Genomic DNA, 19,455 nt, shown 5'->3' on the forward strand with positions numbered 1-19,455 from the left:
ATACATCAGCATTTAATGCTACCGAAAGCAGTTAATTCTAAAGTCAGCAGTAATTGGTAAAGACAGCGATTCACTAAACTATTGTGTAGTGACCGAAACTACTGAGATTTGTGTGTTTTTTTTTGTTGTTTTTTTCATTTATTTTGATGTTTCTGAAACACTAGATTATTCTGCAGCTCTCCATTCCGTATCTGACATTCTTCTCCGTCTGAAATAGAAACACTTCGGGCAATATGGCGGCCTGGCTGAACGAGCCAACTCTTCACCGTCTGTCAGCGTTTCCGGTAGCGCCCTCTTGTGGGTCTCTGGAAGGACGAGAACGATCACAGCCGCAATCAACGAGAGAGCTCCAAAGATATTCAGAGGTATGAAGGGACTCACATCTTTCTGTGTGGAGAAAAGGTAAGATGTCAAAACTACAATCTTGAAACTTTTTAATTGCCAAATGAAGTACCCAAGTGTTGCAAACTTCAACAACATGTACCACATTGCATTTCTATACCCAACCTAATGTGCTGTGTTCTTGACGTAATGGCGTTTTAAAAATGCCGTATGTATGTAGCCTGACCATCTGACGTCACATCTGACGTCGAGGCTCGTGACTAAGGCCAGAGAGTAGCCTCAAAATTTAGGTCAATCTCCGTCCATTTGCATTTTTCACCTAGATTCATATGCAGACGACCGCAAGTGCAGCTGCCAATCGGACCAATCAAAAAACGCAGATAAAGAAAGCTTACGTCACTGCACGTTTATCCAATGAAATCATTGGAACCAATGAAACTGAAAAGCAAGTAACCGTCTTATCCTTGTGGATAAAGACAGGGGCCTAGTGTAGCCTAAATTTAACCACCTGCATTTCTCTTAAAGTAAACATCTCATGAAAAAACACGTGGTGGCGCTCTGTTACTTACTAAGGTATTGAATACATGGATTTGAGGTTGGTATATACTTACCAGGTAAAGCACGAAGGGTGCCAAGATGCCTCCTATCCTTGCGGCAAATGAACAGAACCCAAAGGCGCCATTTCTGGAGAAGGGGGTGGATAAGAACATCAGCAATAATAATAATATCCACTGGCGTTTAAAAGTGTATACATGTCTGTTTGTGTCATCTTCTTCCTCTGTTGTTCTACCTTGAATAATCAAAATCACCTCACCGTCCAGTTAAGTTTTACGTGGTACTTTTTTGCGCGTAAAGCTCAAAGGTCAACAACAACAAAAATGGGGCGTGGGTTGCCTCTGAAAATTATTGAAATTAGCATGAATTGAGCCCTCTGTTGGCAGATTCGTTTTACCTTATAGTCGTTGGAAAGATCTCTGCACCATATACAAAGTCAACACAGAAACTGATGGTCACGCCCAGTTTGCCGATCAAGGCAAATGTGGTGATGACAGCCGTCATATCAAAACCGCCAGCTAAAAAGGAAAGACACAATAATGGGTTTACCAACCTCGTTCCCAGGGGCGATCGATCTCACCGCGGCATGTTTTTACCAGCATGCCTTGCTCGAAAATTAGTGTCGAGAGGTATCGATTCGGCGCGCTGCCCATGGTAGCGAGGCTGTGGGTTTACACAATGTATAACTATCTTAGCGTCAAGGGGACGCTTGGTGGCAGCAGACTTACAAGGGGTGGATTTCAAAAAGAGCTAAGACTAGTCTTATCTCTAGTTTAACAAAAATCTACTCGGGTAGAAAGGAGTACCATGTGAGGACACATCATATAGATATGGGTCAATCATCACTGACAAAGTATGCCATACTGGTTCTGTACGAACATTACACAAAACAAGTTTTATATATTATTATATATTTGTTGTGTGGCAATAGAACGGGCTACTATTGAAAAGGGACATACGTCTTCATTTTTTTCCCGATTGAAATGCAGCAATTGTAGTTAAGTGTCTTGCCTACCGGGGTCACGAGTGTCAAGACCGGAGCTCGAACCCACATTCTGCTGATCAGAACACCAGAGCTTCAGTCTGGTGCTTGTCCGGCCACTTGGCGTCAGCAAAACATTACAAGTACACGTGCAATTAAATTGTTTTCTGAAATCGTATACAAATATATGTCTCACCGGTTGTAACTGGAATACATGCGCATAAGACTCCGCTAACACCCGCGATAAAATGGGCGAGGCTGAGAGAAGGACGTCTTCCCCACCTTTAAAAAGTAAGAAAATAATGATACAACGGGGATTGCAAGGTAAAAGTTGAATATATTGTGTCGCCTTCCGTTGCCGTTGATGGCGTCACATCAAGTCAAACTTAGAGTGGCCAGACAGTCCACTATCCATTTGTAGATATGATGGACGTTGCAATAGCACTATTTTGTTTGGGTTAAATGGTCTGTCAGTGTGTAGAGCCAAACTAAATAACAGAGCACCACTTATATTAGTGTCCGCCATTATCTATACTAAAAAAAAACAATAAAAAAAACTTAAGATAATATTGACCAAAGACTTGTCTGCCTGTCGCCTGAATGACAAGGTCATGTTATCGTTTATATTTATTATATAAGACGGTCTACACTCAAATCGTATTGACCACCAACATTGGAAGGCCTTGACTTTGTCACCACACACAAACTCTACCAACAGGCTTTCCAAAAACTGTTTTTTTTAATTTTTTATAAACTATTACCACTTCTTTCCATTAAGTATCAGTTTACTTTTTGCATTGGAAAGTGAATTCATTTATCAGTGATATCGTTATTAATTTGATAGCTTTGTTATCAATGGTAAACTTTGCAGTGAGGTCAGTCCGTATGTTTGAACTTCAGAAGGCCTCTTTAAATTCGTCCTCACGGTTGGCGGTTGATAATGGCCGTTTTTAAACCACGTATTAAGCGTGGCTCAGGCTTCGTCGGGTAATTGAAAACGTGCGCTTTGCTTATTGGCTTCACTCGGGCGGCCTCAGCACTGGCATAGGTCCAAGTCGTAGTTTCGAAAAGGCCCCTTAAAAACGATTTTTTTTTTTTTCTTTTTTTTTTTTTTTTTTAAGTAAATGGCTACGGACGGTTGTTCTGTGTTATCTAACAACACAATTGCAACCGGACAGATTATGAGATAGAGATATGGGCAGAGGTTGAACGGTTGGGACGCAAACGGGCAAGCACTGTCTAACCATTTTCTTCCTCCATGGTCTAACTTAACTGAATGTGATTCAGAGTTGGTAGCTGTACTTATAAAAATGGTCGGCAACTTGTGTAATGTTTTATAGATTATTTAGGGAAGTTGTATGACTCCTTTGTTCTTAATCTGATTCAGAATCTTCCCGTGGGCCATGTGATAACTCATGTAGGTCAGATGTCACAAGAAATATATTTAATATTTTAATATCTTATGGATTAGCCTATTAAAGGCTCGAAGAGTTGAGCTGTTGACGAAAAAGCTGTTAGGGTTGTTTAAACGAATTTGTTGTAGTTTTCTGTTTCTTTTTAGTTTTTTTTAGGGGGGTAGGGTTGGGGTTGCATGGAACAACAGCATTTTGTCTGAATTAGAAAGGGATTGCTTATACTCATTGATAAGGAAGTCAACGAGCTATATTTGACCCTTTCATTGCTTCAAATAAAATTGATACCTTTCGACTTTTCGGTCAGTACACCTTTCAAAGTTGTTGTTGAGTCACACTTTTATTGACCGAACCACTTCAGGCCATTGCAGTGGAAACTTTTTGTGTAAAACGAAAAAAAACCTCTCTTTACATCCCAGATATCCCGCTGAACAACTCTATAAATGACCTTGAGACCTTTGCCAAATCCTCAAGTTTTCTCTGTTTCGTTTTTATCCCTTTTTGAGCCCATCCAAAGTATAATATTCATCAAGGCGTTAAATCGGTGACCATAAAGTTTGTGTTCACCAACAAAAGATTAATACTCCCTTGTCTGGAAGTACCACGCGGTTACACGCTCACAATACACGGTCCCACAAGTGCCCTTTTTTCCCCCTCCGAATAAGGAAAAAATCCGGCAACTTTTGGTGGACAAAACTTGTCTATTGTAACGTATTCAGAATATTATTTTTGTTACCTAAGTGTTCACCTCTCCCCTCTTTGTCCGTGGTGATTTAAGGGTACAACACACCCCGGTGTGCCGCTGTTGTGACCACTATTTACAAAGTTGCTCGCCCACTGAGAATTCTGTTTAATATTTTCCCTTGCGTCCCGTTAATCTCGTGAAAGGTAACTAATTGCTCAACATGTTCAGAGGTCAGTGACATAAACATCAGTCCCGAATACACTTATGAAAAATGAAGCTTACTTGCCAATGAAAAATTAAACTTACTTGCCAGTCGATTTGATCAACAGTGCTTCTAAATGTTGTCGTGGGAAAGGACGTAGCGTATTACGAATTGAATTTTGTATTATGCTTAAAACATTCACTGTTATTTTCATTCAATTCTAAATCGTTTTGGTTACTGTAGTTTTAACGAGTAAGAAACAAGAATAATCGTCTTGAAAGATGAGGAAAACAAACTTTTCCAGAAACTTAATACAAAGCAGGCTTCTCTTGTACTCCCATGTGAAGAGAAGCATTTATGGACTTGCAATTTTGCATTTTATTTTCGTTAAAGTTTCGATCGCTTTTGTTGCTGTATTTTTACTGAGTAAAGAAACGAGATGAGGGAAAAAAAATGAAATGACTTTTACTTTCACTAAAATGATTTTGTTGTATACATCTGTACAGCAGGCTTTTCGTGGTACTCCCATGTGAAGAGAAGCATTTATGGTAAACATTATTTCAATAGAACAGGTACCATCGTTTTGGAGTGGGTTTAAAAATATTCGATCAGATTTGTTCTGCTGAGTGCTTCTTTAAATCGTTTTTTTTTTACCCACATCCGTTGCTTGATGTGAACTTTAAATTGACTTTTTTATTAATTTGAAGAGACAAAACGTCTGTAACTACAAATTATTGACTTATAAAAGTTTGTCCAGAGCCAATATGGCGCATAGCTAGGGTGTTGTTTAGGTAATATCAGGCAACTGTATATGTTTCTATTCCCCCTGAACATGGTGCCAGTCCATCGCGGGTTATCCCCCACCCCGCCCCCTGCTCTCACTGGTGCCCATTTGTACTCCTATGTCGGGAGAAGCCATTATGATTAAGTGCCTTGCTCAAGGACAAGTGTCGCAACTGACCTCGGAATGATTCGAACCCATATTCTCTAAATAACAGAACTTGACACTACCATATTTACCGCTCGGCCAAAATAGCCTATAGTGCACCCTTTAATGTTGCAATACAATATATGATTCATTCATAAACGTCCTTTGCGTGACAGGTAGAGAAAAACCCATTGATGGGTCGTTTACTGGCAGTTCATTCCAACACCAGATGAACTTAAATAACCTATGAACACCGGGCAAAAGTTCAACATTTATGAAGCGGACTTTCCTGAACGGTTCAAATACTTGTCAAGGATCAACCCCTGAACGAATCAAGGCACGTAGTTGGGAGGGGTTTCTCACGCACGGAGCAATCACATTCAAACCAATCGTGGAAGGAGATATACCAGACAATGTCAGATACAGCTAGAAAGATAAAATATAGGATTTCAACCCAACAGTGACCTGGAAAATCAGTCAATTTTAAAATGCCCTGCTTTTTTGGTGTTTCAGTTGACATAACGTAGAGTCAAATTGACCTGCAATCAAACCGCCATTTGTCGTTATCCTCTTGTAAGTTTGTGATAATCGCCTTTTGAAACCAGTTCACCGGAATGCCTTCTGGGCAAGATTAACATCAAACAATAAAGTGACTTGAACTGAAGTCTAGCAGTCACCCGAACGTTGGTGTAATAATAATAGGTCGGTGGTCCCAATCTTTCTTTAGATGTTTGTCAATTCTGATTCTGGACCCGGTCACGGACTTAAGGTAGCCGATTCTATTGACCCTGAGCACGCGTTGGAACGCACATCAGCAAAATGCACATCGCTCTAAAAAGTATTTAGTGTAAATAATATTTCAACCCTAAAATCAGCAAGCTAGCTAAATCTATCACTCGAGTATTATGTTCAAGTTCTTGTACCATCCATCGTATCAGTTCAAAACAGTTTTCTGAAGAAAAAAAACATTTCATGTGTTAACCGGCCCCCTAGAACTGTATTTGTTACAAAACCCTTGAACATATATAATTATTCTCTCTTCATTATACTCTCTTTTTTATATATAAACAAAATGCTAAAAATATGATTTTTTTTCTCCTTCGGCCTTTTTCTTTGTTCACATTTGTTTATGTTACAAGTTTAGCCTTGCGCTGCGATACTACGAGCCTTGCGCTGCGATTCTACTGCGAGTAACAAATTGAGTAACAAAACCATTGATTAATTATATATATATATTTATCTTTCTTTAAACACAAGATATTTATTTATAACAATTATTTATAATTATTTATAGTAATTTGTCGCTGAATGTATGAAGTTGAAAAAAGTGTGTATAATATCTTACCATTCTAGCATGAAGTAACTAACCACATAGCCTGGAATCTCCACTAGACCAAGAAGGAAGAAGTTTAGATACTTATCCCCAGCTAGATTGGAACTGTTGAGTGACATCCCATAATAAACCATGCTGCTCACCATCCTGTCAAAAAGGGGGTTATTCAGAGTTTGGATTCACGCATTTTGTTTTACGGCATGCTTTGAGAGAACAATCGAAATTTGTGGTAGAAATTGTTGTTTGAGTTATTAATTAGGATTTGAAACTGTGCATGGTGGAAATAAGACTTGTAAAGGTTTGCGATAACGCCATGTAATGATAATCTCTATTTGAGTTGGGGTGGTTCTGAAAAGAACCGTTGGTTTCAACTCGACTTTCGATCAGTATTCTCTGATCATCTTCTGGAGAAAGCCGGACTCTGATGCTGTAATGCTACTTAAGTCCTCATATGGGTATGTTCGTTTAGCTTCCCTGGGTCGACCCCGGTGTGTGGCGTTTTCTTTTTCCACGATGAACGTCACACACCGGGGTCGACCCAGGGAAGCTAAACGAACGCGCCCACTGTTGTTTTGAGGAACTACACATACGACAGAACCATACACGCAAATAACGTGATAAATATGAAACGAGAAGAATGCTCAGTTTTAAATTTGGGAGAAAACCACAAAGGGGGGAAACCACGCAATCATGTTAAGACTGAAACCCCATTCCACATGCAAGGCTCCGGTCTGAGGTGGGATTCGAACCGGGGTCCACAGAGGTGAAAGGCAATGTGTGTTCAGCCGGTCTTTTCAATCCATGTAAAATCAATTGCATATTTGGTATTTTTTACGAATCTGTGGATCCTTACCAACTAAACAGCATGACGAAAGTATTTCGTACGGTTAGCGGTGTGTTCCGTAAGTCTGCCAGTCTGAAGCCTCTACCAGGCGGCAGAGGGCGCTCACCGGTCACTATCTTGACCTCGTTGGTGTTTCGGTCGCCATTTTGGCTGGTGTCGTTTTTGTTGTCATCTGTGGAGGGACTCTGCGCTGTGAGTGCGAACATGGGCTTGCTTGAGTCATCTTTTTCCAAGAAACTGTCCGGTGCGTCCAGTTTGTTTAATCTGGCGATTCGGTGCAGAATCTTCTCGGCAGATTCCACCCGGTCTTTGGAAACCAACCAACGAACCGACTCGAAGGAAACCCTTGTCAAGAAAAAATCGAACAATAATGTTTTCTTTTGAAGACATTTCATGAATTTATGACACTATCATGTTCAGAAAGATAACGCTAAGAGCTATGTGAAAAGTGATTTATATACGGTTTGAAGGGGGAGAGTAGAGTTTCGGTTGCGGTGAACCGACGAGGGAGGAAATCGTTCTGTTTTTCATAATGCCACATGCAAGTTTAAATAGAGGTCTTTTTGAGCTGCTTTAGAACACTTGGTGGCAGCAGTCTTACAAGATAAATTGTTATTGTTTACGTAGTTCTGAAGATGTACACATTACCGAGAACAATGAACTTACTGATAGTAGCGCACATATCCGCCACAGTGCCGCTAAGGCGCTTTAACATGCAGTACTTTCTGCAATGTATGTGGGACTACGTTTGAATTTACCGGGTATGTATGCTGCCACCCAGCGTCCTAAAAAGTCCAACATTGCGGCTTGCTTACCACCATAGCAGCGGCACTACAACCAGGCTCGGTAACGAGATAGCAATCTGCATGTGACGCCAGTTTCTAAAGAAGTAGGCGATGGGCGTGAGGAGTGTCACTCCTATACCCCAAAACACGCCGTTGATGCACCCTGCAAAGGTTCTCTTCTCCGGTGAAAACATCTCGATGATTAGCACAAACTGGATTATATTTAGTCCCTTGAGAAAAAAAAGTAAAATCATGGTCATATCCATGTCATGTAGCAAATGAAAAAATGGTAAAGAACGTAAATTTTTCCTCACGAAAAAAAAAAATCTTTAAAACAAGAACACCAACCTGCTCAAACATCCCAACGAAGAACCACATCCCGACAAACCCGGTGTAGGTCCAGACGAAGGCAAGACCGAAACCGAATATTCCTTCCAGCAAACTGGCCGCCGTGAGGACCGTTTTACGGCCCAACATGTCCGACAGGGTCCCGGCGAGCAAGGAACCCACGAGGACTCCGGCCATGAAGATAGACTGGGCCGTCTTTGGAAGTAGGGCTCGTCCGCAGATAAGATTCAGCTAAGAAAATAATTCAAGAATTCGTGTGTAGTGTTGAAATGTTAAGTTTCCGAAAGAAATGTAAAATACTACTTCAGCATCTAGAATAAAGTTGAATCTGAATCTGAAACTGAATCGTCAGCGTGTGGCGGTTCGAGTCCCAATCTGGACACTTTGGGCAAGAATGGTCTAAAAGAATGCCCAAATGAACAGGGATATTGTGTAAAAGCACCTTTAAAAAGTCTTATTACATAAAATATTAACATACAGTCAACGCCGCTTCATACGATGGTGATCGGCCATGTTTAATACTTAAAGGTTTTGTTAGTGTACAAAATAAAAAATAAATTTTATTGAAAAAAAAAAAACAGCTTGAAGTTTAACTTAAAAAAAATGTAATGGCCTGGGTTTGTTTTCCATGAAACTGGAAATTTGCTGCTGTTTTCGGTAAAAGTTGTTTTTCTTTAGGATATCAAAGCATAATCTAAACAAAGGATAGAAACGAAGTGGCTTAAAATGTGCATGCCAACCTCCCTTCGTCACCACCGCCGCACCCGACCTCATGTTGAGCCATTGTAAGAAGTCTAGGTCCAATATACAAAATGGACACGTCCCGAGGAAATACTAAAGGGCCCATATCACACGAAGCAATTAACAGGCAGACCAGTCCCGGGCAATCTCCGCGAAGGCAGAGCACATTTAAATATTCAAACAACTTTCTTTCAAAACTTAAGACAAACTTTTAACACTTGTTTTCCTGTGCCAGAAAGCTCCTTTTACATTGTGTGCACAACCACAATCATAGCTACACATTTTGTTCGTGTCCATTTTACGAACGACAGTTTGAAAGCCACTGATGTTGCAGTTATCTCTGTTTATTTATCAATGAACAACTTGTTGTGTCAATGATTAACAAAATGAGTCTGTCGAACACAACACAAGATCTGCAAAGTAATACTCAAAATGTCTATGCGTTGTTCAATTGGTGGATGTTTTCACTTGGTTGCATACATGTTGTCTGTAATAAAAATTTGAACCCCTTTTCAGCCTTCGAGAATAACTCAGCTGGGGTCGAAACGTCAGTACAGGCCATTAACTATTTTTTTTTGCAAAGTTGCAGCTCTTGACTATGCCTTTAAACATGTATCCCCTGTGAATAGTTGCACCTTGTTCCAGTAGTGGTATGTGTGATGTCGGCCAGCATCCAAGCTTCTATTCAAAAATGGAACAGAGGTCTAGTTCCTCACTCATACACCACTGATGTGCAAACACTGATCTTTTAACCCCACGCTAGGTGCTTAGTTCTCTACCTGTTTCCTTATTCGCGCTGGAAGCACAAGTTCAAATCGATCATTCAGCCATGTGTTATACATCAATACATAGAGAGATTCGTGTGAATGTTGTGTGATGTGTTGAGGCCAAAGTCTAGTGCATGCGAATCAAGTTTTGGTGGCCTTTATGTAGTAATCGGAGTGCGGGTTCGAATTCCGGTCACAACTCTTGTACACTTACTTGATGAGCAAGAAACTTACCCATATATTGCTTCTCTTAACACAGGAGTATATGGGTGCTTGTGAAGGCTGAGAGAGAGTAACCCTTAGCGCTAATTAACAGCTTGGCTCCCCAAATCTGATAAAAGTTTGGGTCAGGATTTAAACTGATATTTCTTTTAGATTCCAGGGGGCCTGGTCCATTTCTTGGCCAAGCAGAACACAGTAAAAAATAAAATTCATATTTTGAAATCAGACAAAAGTTATATTTCATTACATAGTACCTAGCCGATACTTCATATATCTCATATTTTAATTTATATTTTTTTTTAGAAGATCTGTAAACTGGTTTCAGCAAATTTTTATCAAAAGTTTAAAACTCAAATAGCGCTCCAAAATAGAACTAACTTACATCACTGACCGCTGTTGTCTCTCCATATTTCATCAAATAGGTCCACTCTGTGCAAGTTGTTTGGTTGGATACCAGCGAACCATTCTTCATCATTTCATCATTAACAACGTAACACTCCTCAACGGCTGTTTCATTATCTCTTCCAGTTTCCGAGAAGTTTGCAGAGTAAGACAAAAGGGATCCATTAGCAGGAGCTCCAGGGCTCGTACACTGGTAACCAAATGGCTCATCCGTTGTGAACACCATAGCCATCATCTGCCAAGCCGGGAACCATGTCCCCATGATGCTTACGACGACGAAGACTAAGGTTTGGTAGCGACCGAAGTTGCCAAGGTAACGGAATGCTTCATCTACATCCATGGTGAGTAGTTAAGCAGTGAGTAAACTTGTGAGCTATAATTATTAAGTATGACAAAGAGAAGTCGATATCATTGCACATTAAAAGTACTGGACATCATCATGTCAGTTTTAAGGCCGTTGTCCAGTCTATTCTGGGTTGGCCTGCTTTCTCCCTAGACTGTAGTTTTTGAAAAATGAGTAAAGAATGTCACGATAATAATGTTTGTCTCGGGAGACGAAAATTGGTTTACCATGGATGGCCTACAATGTATTTACGCGTAGCCTACATGCGCACGCGACTCTCCTGAAAATATTTTTGTGATTTTCACTTTTGTTCCCCTAAACTTTACGACTAATGAAGCTGAAACGTTTACAGGTGAATTATATTACAAGCATCCTAATTTAAAGTGAGTAAGGATTCAATTTCCTGGCCAACAAACTCATGATGTACAAAAGTTATCAAAACCCTTTTACAAAAGATCAGACTCACCTTTCATTGGGATCGCTTCACTGGGATCAAACAATGGAATCCCCTATTATTGTGTCCACTATCCACCATTTTTTTAAATAGGCCAATTGTGTGTCTCATTCCGCATGGTTGGCGCCTAAAGGATTTTTGGTGAGAACCGATTTAAGGGCACACCGACAACCACTAGTTTTTCCCCCTTTTTTATTTAGATATGGTGGACACTTTTCTACCCATACACCGATGTGTGTTGTTAGCACTGTTAGTGTTAGCACTGAGTATATTATACAGTGCTTACACACTTCGGTGTATGGGTAAACAAAAACTTTATCCCGGATGCAAATTTCACATCTATTATACAACAACCTGGCATAGTAAACTACAACATGCATGGCCTCCATATTTGACAGCTTGATTTATTTGTTATACGCCAGATGCATTGTGATATATTTTTTTCAAGATGGCGCATGTGCATGTTCCATACATGAGATGAAACGAAATGCATTTAAAGTAGGATTTGAAACTTTGCATTGTGGAGATACGACAGTATACTGTTTTGCAGTAACACCGTGTTGTGATAACCTCTAAAATGTGTTGGGGGGTTCTGAATCGATCACTCGGTTCAACAGTTGCATATTGCAAGTTAACGAACAACACTGTAGCCTAGACACAATAATGGCGGACTAAATGCTCAGACAGCTTGATACTTTCGCTGCACAGTTATTGACTTGAGCACTTATATTTACGTTTAGGCTTAGCTTATGTTTGTATTAGGGTTCTTTAAGTGACAGGTACTTGTACTAACTTAACCGGTTCATTTCAGAGCCAACACTCATCCGTAAAGAGATTTTCCACACCATGCAAAGCTTCAAACAATACTTACTTATACTCTTGTTAGTAACGTTTAAGTGGCACAAGCTCAGCGCGGATTAGGGCCGGCCACTTATGAACAACCACCGGTTGAGTAACGGATTGGGGCTTTTTCCCAGATAAATCACGTAATAAGATTAATACCAATGTCATTTCGCCCACTCATGTCATCGTCTTCTTGAATGTGATTTTTTGTGTTTCTTTGAAAAGTTTTACACAAATCATGTACAGTTTGATATTATTTTCTCATGAATCTGGGCTGAATTAAGTTGTAATCTTTGTGTCTGTATTTGTGAAGTGCTACGCAAGTACAGGTTTGTAGATTTTTTTTATCACGCTGTCACAATGTCGGACATGTTCATTGTACGTCAATACCAGTAATGCATAACAAATATTCTCAGTACAAAAAAAGGAACTATATTATTTTTTCTTCCAGCCTCAGTTTTGTTTTTGAATGGAAAAATAAAGACAGCCGCACCGTAATCTTTATCGAAAACTCCGTAATGGTGGATTTGGCACCTGTTCCAACATCCCCACGTTCAGACACCCCCAAATGGGTTTTCGTAATCCTAAACCCTAACCCTAAACCTAACCCTAACCCTTTTAGCTGGGAGCCAAATATAGTACAGAATATGACTTGTACTTTCATGTGTAAAAGGTCATGGGTTATTTACCGTACACTGTATAACTAATGTGTAATAACATTGATTTATGGCCCCGGGTGTTGTTTTAACATTAAACAAGCTACAGAGATGCATTGATGGAGGGCAGACCGCCAAATGGGGAGAAAGTTGGTAAATTACTGGACTTTTTTTGGCGGTCTTAATTGCTAAATAGTTGACATAATGTAAACGTTGCGGTAAGAGAGTTCACAATGAGAAATCACTTTTGCGTATTGCGTATAATGTTTGTTCTTAAAAGAATTTGTGGTTTACGACATACCTCTCTTAGTTACTTCCACTATAAACAGTTACAAGACCAACTTAAAAGTTACGGGATTAAAGTACCACGCTGCATCTGTTCAAAAACGTTATCCGACATAAATGTTACGTAAGCTGCGTAAGCTGTGACGTAATGACGTTATCTGTGATTTATTCACGGAAGAATGTTGTCAACAAATACATCTTGTTTTTCATCGTCTCAAATTTCCTAAAATAAAAAACGCATGTTTTACCATCTCTACCTTTTAATTAATAACTCTGTTCAGTTTAGAGGAATGCAACCACTTTCCAACTGTTGTCGGGTTTGTTTTACTAGTTTGTTTTTACGTCAGCATTTTGGGTCAAACCTCAAGCTTAAGATCTGTCTCTTCAACTGATGTAGAGAAAATGCCTGATCTGCTTCTGAGACATGATCTCGAATGGTAAGAAAAGTTGTAAGAAAGTTTGGTCTTTTCTTGGGTTAGCTGGCTAAGTTTGCCGTACTACAGGCCTCTGAATTTGTGATTTAATACTTTCCTCACATGATCGAAAGCCAATCAATACTGGAAAAGAGGCCAAACATAATGATTTAAAACAAAAAAAACATGTCAAAGTCCAAACATCTGCTCGTTTCGTTACCAGCCCACCGAACAAAATATAGATACCACCATTGCGTCATTTATTCTCACACATATCCAAAAGCTCTAACTTCACAGTGAGTTTTGAAGAAAATATATAATATCTACTCACCCGCTTAAATGATGCGTTCAGTTCGATCCCTGAGAAACTTTCAACGATCTTTAAATAATTTTCCGAAACATACACCGCAAGAACTATCCTGATCGACCCTGAATCCCACCACCACTGAAAAGGAACCAGGAGAATAATTATTTGGGTATGACACTGGAAAAAGTAGTGACACCTCAATCCTACAGTGGTGCCTGGATGGGGAATGAAGTAGCAGCCGTGATGCACAGTGTGTTTGTTCAACCCTGGCAATGAGAGTATTTCGGGCTGCTGGAGTATAGTCCTATACCCAGACGCCGAGGCAAGCTGTGTTTTTGTTTGTGCGGCGAGGGTGGTGACTTTCATTGTCCGGGTACGGGTGTCGGTGACACAGTGGACCAAACGCATTATGCCGCTTCGGAAAACTTCGGTTTGGGGTCCCTTTTATACGAAAACACGGCTTCGGCTCTAGATTCGGCCCAGGCTAGCTTGGCGCTCGCAGTTGTTTTGACAATTGCGCGTGGTTTGCGTACGTGCTCAGGGCTTCAGACGAGAGGACGGAGCCTGAAGCCGAACCCAAAGCCGAAACCGTGGTTTCGTAAAGGACCCTACCGATAAATCTACTCTGCGGTAGTCGAGTATAATATAGCAAGACAGTTCTTCCAAGAACACACTCTAATGACAAGCAGATACACACAAACGGGTGATAACTCACCATGCAATGCATCAAATCATAGTCCTGTTGATATGCAGACAGTGTATTTTGATTTTGACCAGCCGTTTACCAGCCGTCAGATTAAGAATGTTAACATGTTGTCGTACCCTTCGCTTATACAAATAGAGCCCGTCTTAAGTTGTCATCAGGTATTAACGGAGGTATCTCTGGTTGATGCATCTGTTCTCGATTATGGAAGGTCGTTGGTTCAATTCTCACCTTGGGTCAGCAGTTCAAGAACTGTTCACCCATAATCCCGGCACCAAATGGCAGTAAAGAGCTTAGCAATGTCTTTGCAGCAGAAGTTTACAGGAATTGGGCAAACAAGTCCACTGACGTCAAAGTTCGTATGGCATTCGCTGAAAGTGTGAACCGGGCTTTACCCTTGCCATTTTGAGAAGGGATTTACTCCGGCGTTTATGGCAGCGGACTGCAGTACCTTGTAAACCCGTATAATGGGCTATAAATGCCAGTCTCATAATTCAAAAGCCTTTCTAAAAAAAAATTATGTGCTTCTTTACGTTTTTCTAAGTCATCATCGACACGACTAGGCCAAACCATAATGCTGAACTCGTGAACTCGGCTGGTAAAATTCCTTGGGCACATACTTCGAATGACAAACGATTTAACCTGTGACTGCCCAATTAATTATTATTACTGGGAAAATGAAACAAGACTAAGGCAATGTACGAACTGCCACACTTCATTTTTACGAAAGGTGTAATCATTTTCACTAAAGCACTTTATGTACACACGCCTCAACTAGTTACTTTCCCCAAAAGGGCTTTAAAAAAACATGACGTGTTTACAGTAAATGATACCTCATTATGGTCACATTTTTAACGATTGTTTATGACAACAATATCTTTAGATATCCAAGTGTGCAAAGCAAGGGAACATTATTTGCTTGCATTCTGAACTCATTGTGGTGTTCATGTAATTGGCCTACAGTCGATTAAGCAGTAAAAATAGGCGCACAGGAGCAAAATATAATCCTGCGCTTTGCATGAAATTTACACGATGGTTGTGGAGTTTTCTCACACTATAGAACACACTGCACGAATTACTCACGAGCACATGCATTGGGGCGATGCATCAACCTTTTGGGATAGGATTTGAAACTTCGCATGGTGGAAATACGATAACTTAGAAAGGTTTGCGGTAACACCATGTAATGATAATCTCTATTTCAGTTTAGGTGGTTCTGAAAAGAACCGTTGGTTCCAACTCGACGTTTCGATCAGTATACTCGTATCGTCTTCTGGAGAAAACAAAAGAAGAAGACGATACGATCATACTGATGGAAACGCCGTGTTTAAACCACTGGTTCCCTTCGGAACAACCCCAACTCATTATTAGAGACTATCTCTACATGGTGATACCGACAACATTTATATGCCCTTTATTTAAGGTTTGATTGGAGAGCTTCGTTTTGTCCTTTGGTCAAGGTCTTCGTGAATTGGGCAGCTTCGTATAACAGCGACCCCAAGCGACTTGAACGGCAGACCACGGGCGTGAGTCGAGTGGCGAGTGGCTGCTGCGCCACTCGGTGCGTAGTCTCCCGTTTCCTTCGCTTGGGTTGGAATAGCGGCTTTATTAAGCTGTCCAAGCCGCGAAGGCCCTGACAAAAGGCTTGTTCAAAGCCTGAGTTTTTGCCAACCAAGTTTGGACAACTATGGGAAGTCATAATGCAAAGCAAAATATAGATACAGCAGCTTGTAACAACGAAACACGGTGTTGACCTTGTTGGAAACAAAAGCAACACATTATTATGAGATGTATTATTTTATTGAAAGTTTGCAGCAGTTGAAATTGGGTCACGACATCTGTCAACACGATTGAATGGTTTGCTGAACGCAGTTTGTTTGTTCAATATTAGAAAGGTCCTTAGAACTGTTTGGTTTAGGTTATAGACAAATTTACTCAAACCAAGTGGTATCATTGTGTTGACCCATCAAGTGATGGTTTACTCTGCAAGTGGACTGTGTGGTTTTGGTCAATGTTTATAGACACATTTACTCAACCTAAGCATGACATAGTAATGTGTCAACCATATTCTACCTTTAGCTTAGTTATATCATGGAGGAATACATTTATTCCTCCATGGTTATATTGATACCAAAGGTTGCTTTTAGCCTTGGGCAAACTTGCATAAAATAAAGTAGAACAAAATGTTAAAATGTATCAAAGTTGCCAATTGAGTAATCTCTTCTATACAAAAACAAATAATGTGAGCTTTATGAAGAAATTGATATTAAATAAAACTCGCATTTCTCTACTAAGCCTACCAGCACATGATATTAATTATTTGCATAATTAATTTTCGTCAGGTATACTTTCAAGAAAAAAAGACAGCTTTTTCACAATTTTGTTGTTGTCACAATTTCTTTTTGTTATTTGTTCCTTATTTTCAGAAAGAATTCATTTCTAAATGCCCTAATTATTCGTCAAAACTGCTGTCAAAATGTTGGGCCATGGAACATTATGAAAGGACGATTTGTGGATGGACATTAACTTTAGGTCAAAAGCTGGTTAAAATAGCTGACCAAGTGGTCAGTTTTTTTTTCAAACCAATTGTGAGGTCTCTTGGCAGCAGTCTCTTGCTTGCTGAAAGATGTCATCACCAAACAGGGTTGTGTGTATCCTAAATATCCCAGTAAAACAAAGCAAAGAGTAACAAAACCAAAATGGCAAATCATGATCGTTCCATCTTCGTGATCTACATGTAGTACTTTGGTAAAAGTTTGGATTTAAATGCCTATCATCTTTATTGTACCAATCTAAGGTCACCAAAGCTAAGCATTGGAACAATACTTTGTTACAAAATGTGTTTGGTCTGGGTCATAGGTCAAACTGAGTTGGTTATGGGTGACATATCAGCTGTGATTTCCTCTGTTTGAGGGGTGGGCATAGGGCCAAAGATTGGCAGAAGTTTAGAAGTATGCATCTGGCTCCTTATTGAAGTTACGCTCTGGTTGCGATGACTGTAACCATCAATTAGGAACCAGTCAGGGACCAGACAGTTACATTCATTCCATCTGCATCATAGCTCTGGATTGGAACCAACTGCATAGTTTGGAGTATGGCCAACCAAACCCTGATTCCTGGAAGAGTTCGTCTTAGACTTTATGAATACAGCTGTCGGTTTCACAAAACTCTTACTAACTTAGGATTAATCTTAGGACTCTCAGCAGGACGAGTTAAATTCTGTAACCATAGACATTAGGACGCATTGAACCCATCCTAAATTAGAATGACGTTCTCGTGTTAACTCGAGATATAATTAATCCTAGCATTTCATTCCATAGGCATTCATTTTAAAATAAAGTTCCCACAAAAGCAAATTCGACTTCACGTTTTAATGTCCATGCGATTGACGGAAAACTGACAAAATTTAGATAAAATGCTGATTAAATTTGCATTAGCTGTAAATGTCTGACACGTTTTCAAAGTGAGGAATCATTTGAAATAATCCTAAAGAGTCAAGCCCGTTATACACGAATTCTATAATAAATAATACTCTAATTATTTTACTTCGCTTACCAGCACAATTATAAATTGCGTGATTAATTTTTGCCGGATACTTTCAAGATAAAAAGGCAGCTTTTAACAGTTTTCTTTTAGTGCCCTGTTCGTTATTGGGCATTATCACTTTACTAAGCTTACCAGCACATCATTATACTAATTATTTGCCTAATTAGTTTAAGTCGGAAATACTTCAGTTTTCTTCTGTTCACCAAAAGGCCTTTCTCTTCATAACCGGGCCTTATTTGCAAAAAGAATTCATTTCTAAATAAGCTTACCATCACATGTAATTATTTGCATAACTAATTTCTGTTGCCAGCTTTTTAATTTTTTATGTTTTTCACCAACAGGCCTAAAATTCTCTTTATCATAAATTGCAGAAAAACCTGAATTTTCTACTTTTTTAACCAAAAGGTCTATCTAAAATTGGGCATTATTTGTAGCAAGAAATCATTTCTAAATGCTTTACTAAGCTTACCATCACATTGTGTGTAATTATTTGCTTAACTAATTTCCGTTGGCAGCTTTTTTACATATTTCTTTTTTCTTCACCAGAAGGCCTAAAATTCTCTTTATTATGGGGCCTTAATTGCAGAAAAAGTTCATTTCTAAATGCCTGAAATATTTGTCAAAATTGTGGAGGATGCAATATCAATACAATAAGTTTAGGTCAAGTAACTGACTAAATGTTTTTCTATATTTAAACAATTGTGTCTCTCTGCACCAGTCGCTGGGTCGCTGAAAGGTGTCATCAGGCAGCTGCGATGTGTGTATCCCAAATATCACAGTAAAACACAGCAAAGAGTAAACAAAATGCAATTTTACTCATTAATTTGAGGATTAACTACAACATGACTTTCGTTGTCTTACTCTAAACACAAAGTCATGCATTTTGTCATACAAAGTCATGCATTTTGTCATAAAGTTGTGATGAACTTATACTTTGCGACCACTAACAAGTCATAGAAGAGTTTGCGGTAACACCATGTAATGACTATCTCTAAATGAGTTGGGGTGGTTCTGAAAAGAACCGTTGGTTTAACTCGACGTTTCGATCAGTATGCTCTGATCGTCTTCTGGATCAGAGCATACTCACTACTCACTAACAAGTCATCGCGAGATTGTGATCGCTATTTAAGTTGTTTTGCAATGAGTAACTTCGTCGCAAAGATCAAGTGAAATCGTCTTCCAAAACTCATTGCGATTGATTTTGGAAAATTTAGTGATGGATTTTCTCAAAACCAGTGGCGTAACCAGAGGGGGGGCAGGGGGGGCCGGCGCCCCCCCGCTCGGAACCCTTGCCCCCCCCCCCCCTCTTGCCCCCCCATATGAAATCAGAGATAAGTATATTCTTATAGGTCTTATA

The 19,455-nt window shown here is 39.7% G+C and overlaps 1 protein-coding gene across 1 annotated transcript; it reads right to left on the reverse strand.

The window, feature by feature from the left end:
* Positions 1-115: 115 nt before the first annotated feature.
* Positions 116-14,302, reverse strand: LOC139945597 (organic cation transporter protein-like). Its single transcript, XM_071943006.1, has 10 exons — positions 13,874-14,302; positions 10,529-10,921; positions 8,417-8,647; positions 8,099-8,298; positions 7,293-7,628; positions 6,452-6,586; positions 2,076-2,161; positions 1,295-1,415; positions 954-1,026; positions 116-387 (listed from the first exon to the last, which is right to left on the reverse strand). The coding sequence occupies exons 2-10, from the start codon at positions 10,886-10,888 to the stop codon at positions 166-168; spliced, it is 1,764 nt and encodes a 587-aa protein (XP_071799107.1). The 5' UTR covers positions 10,889-10,921; positions 13,874-14,302; the 3' UTR covers positions 116-165.
* Positions 14,303-19,455: the final 5,153 nt, after the last annotated feature.

The sequence above is a fragment of the Asterias amurensis genome, chromosome 12, assembly GCF_032118995.1.
Source record: "Asterias amurensis chromosome 12, ASM3211899v1".
Taxonomy (NCBI): domain Eukaryota; kingdom Metazoa; phylum Echinodermata; class Asteroidea; order Forcipulatida; family Asteriidae; genus Asterias; species Asterias amurensis.

Excerpts from the sequence above, each read along its gene's own strand:
- LOC139945597 (XM_071943006.1), bottom strand. The coding sequence starts at position 10,888 with ATGGATGTAGATGAAGCATTCCGTTACCTTGGCAACTTCGGTCGCTAC. Across the intron at positions 8,648-10,528 it reads AGACAACAGCGGTCAGTGAT|CTGAATCTTATCTGCGGACG; the intron begins GTAAGTTAGTTC and ends TTATTTTCTTAG. Across the intron at positions 6,587-7,292 it reads TTCGTCATGCTGTTTAGTTG|GATGGTGAGCAGCATGGTTT; the intron begins GTAAGGATCCAC and ends CCTTTTTGACAG.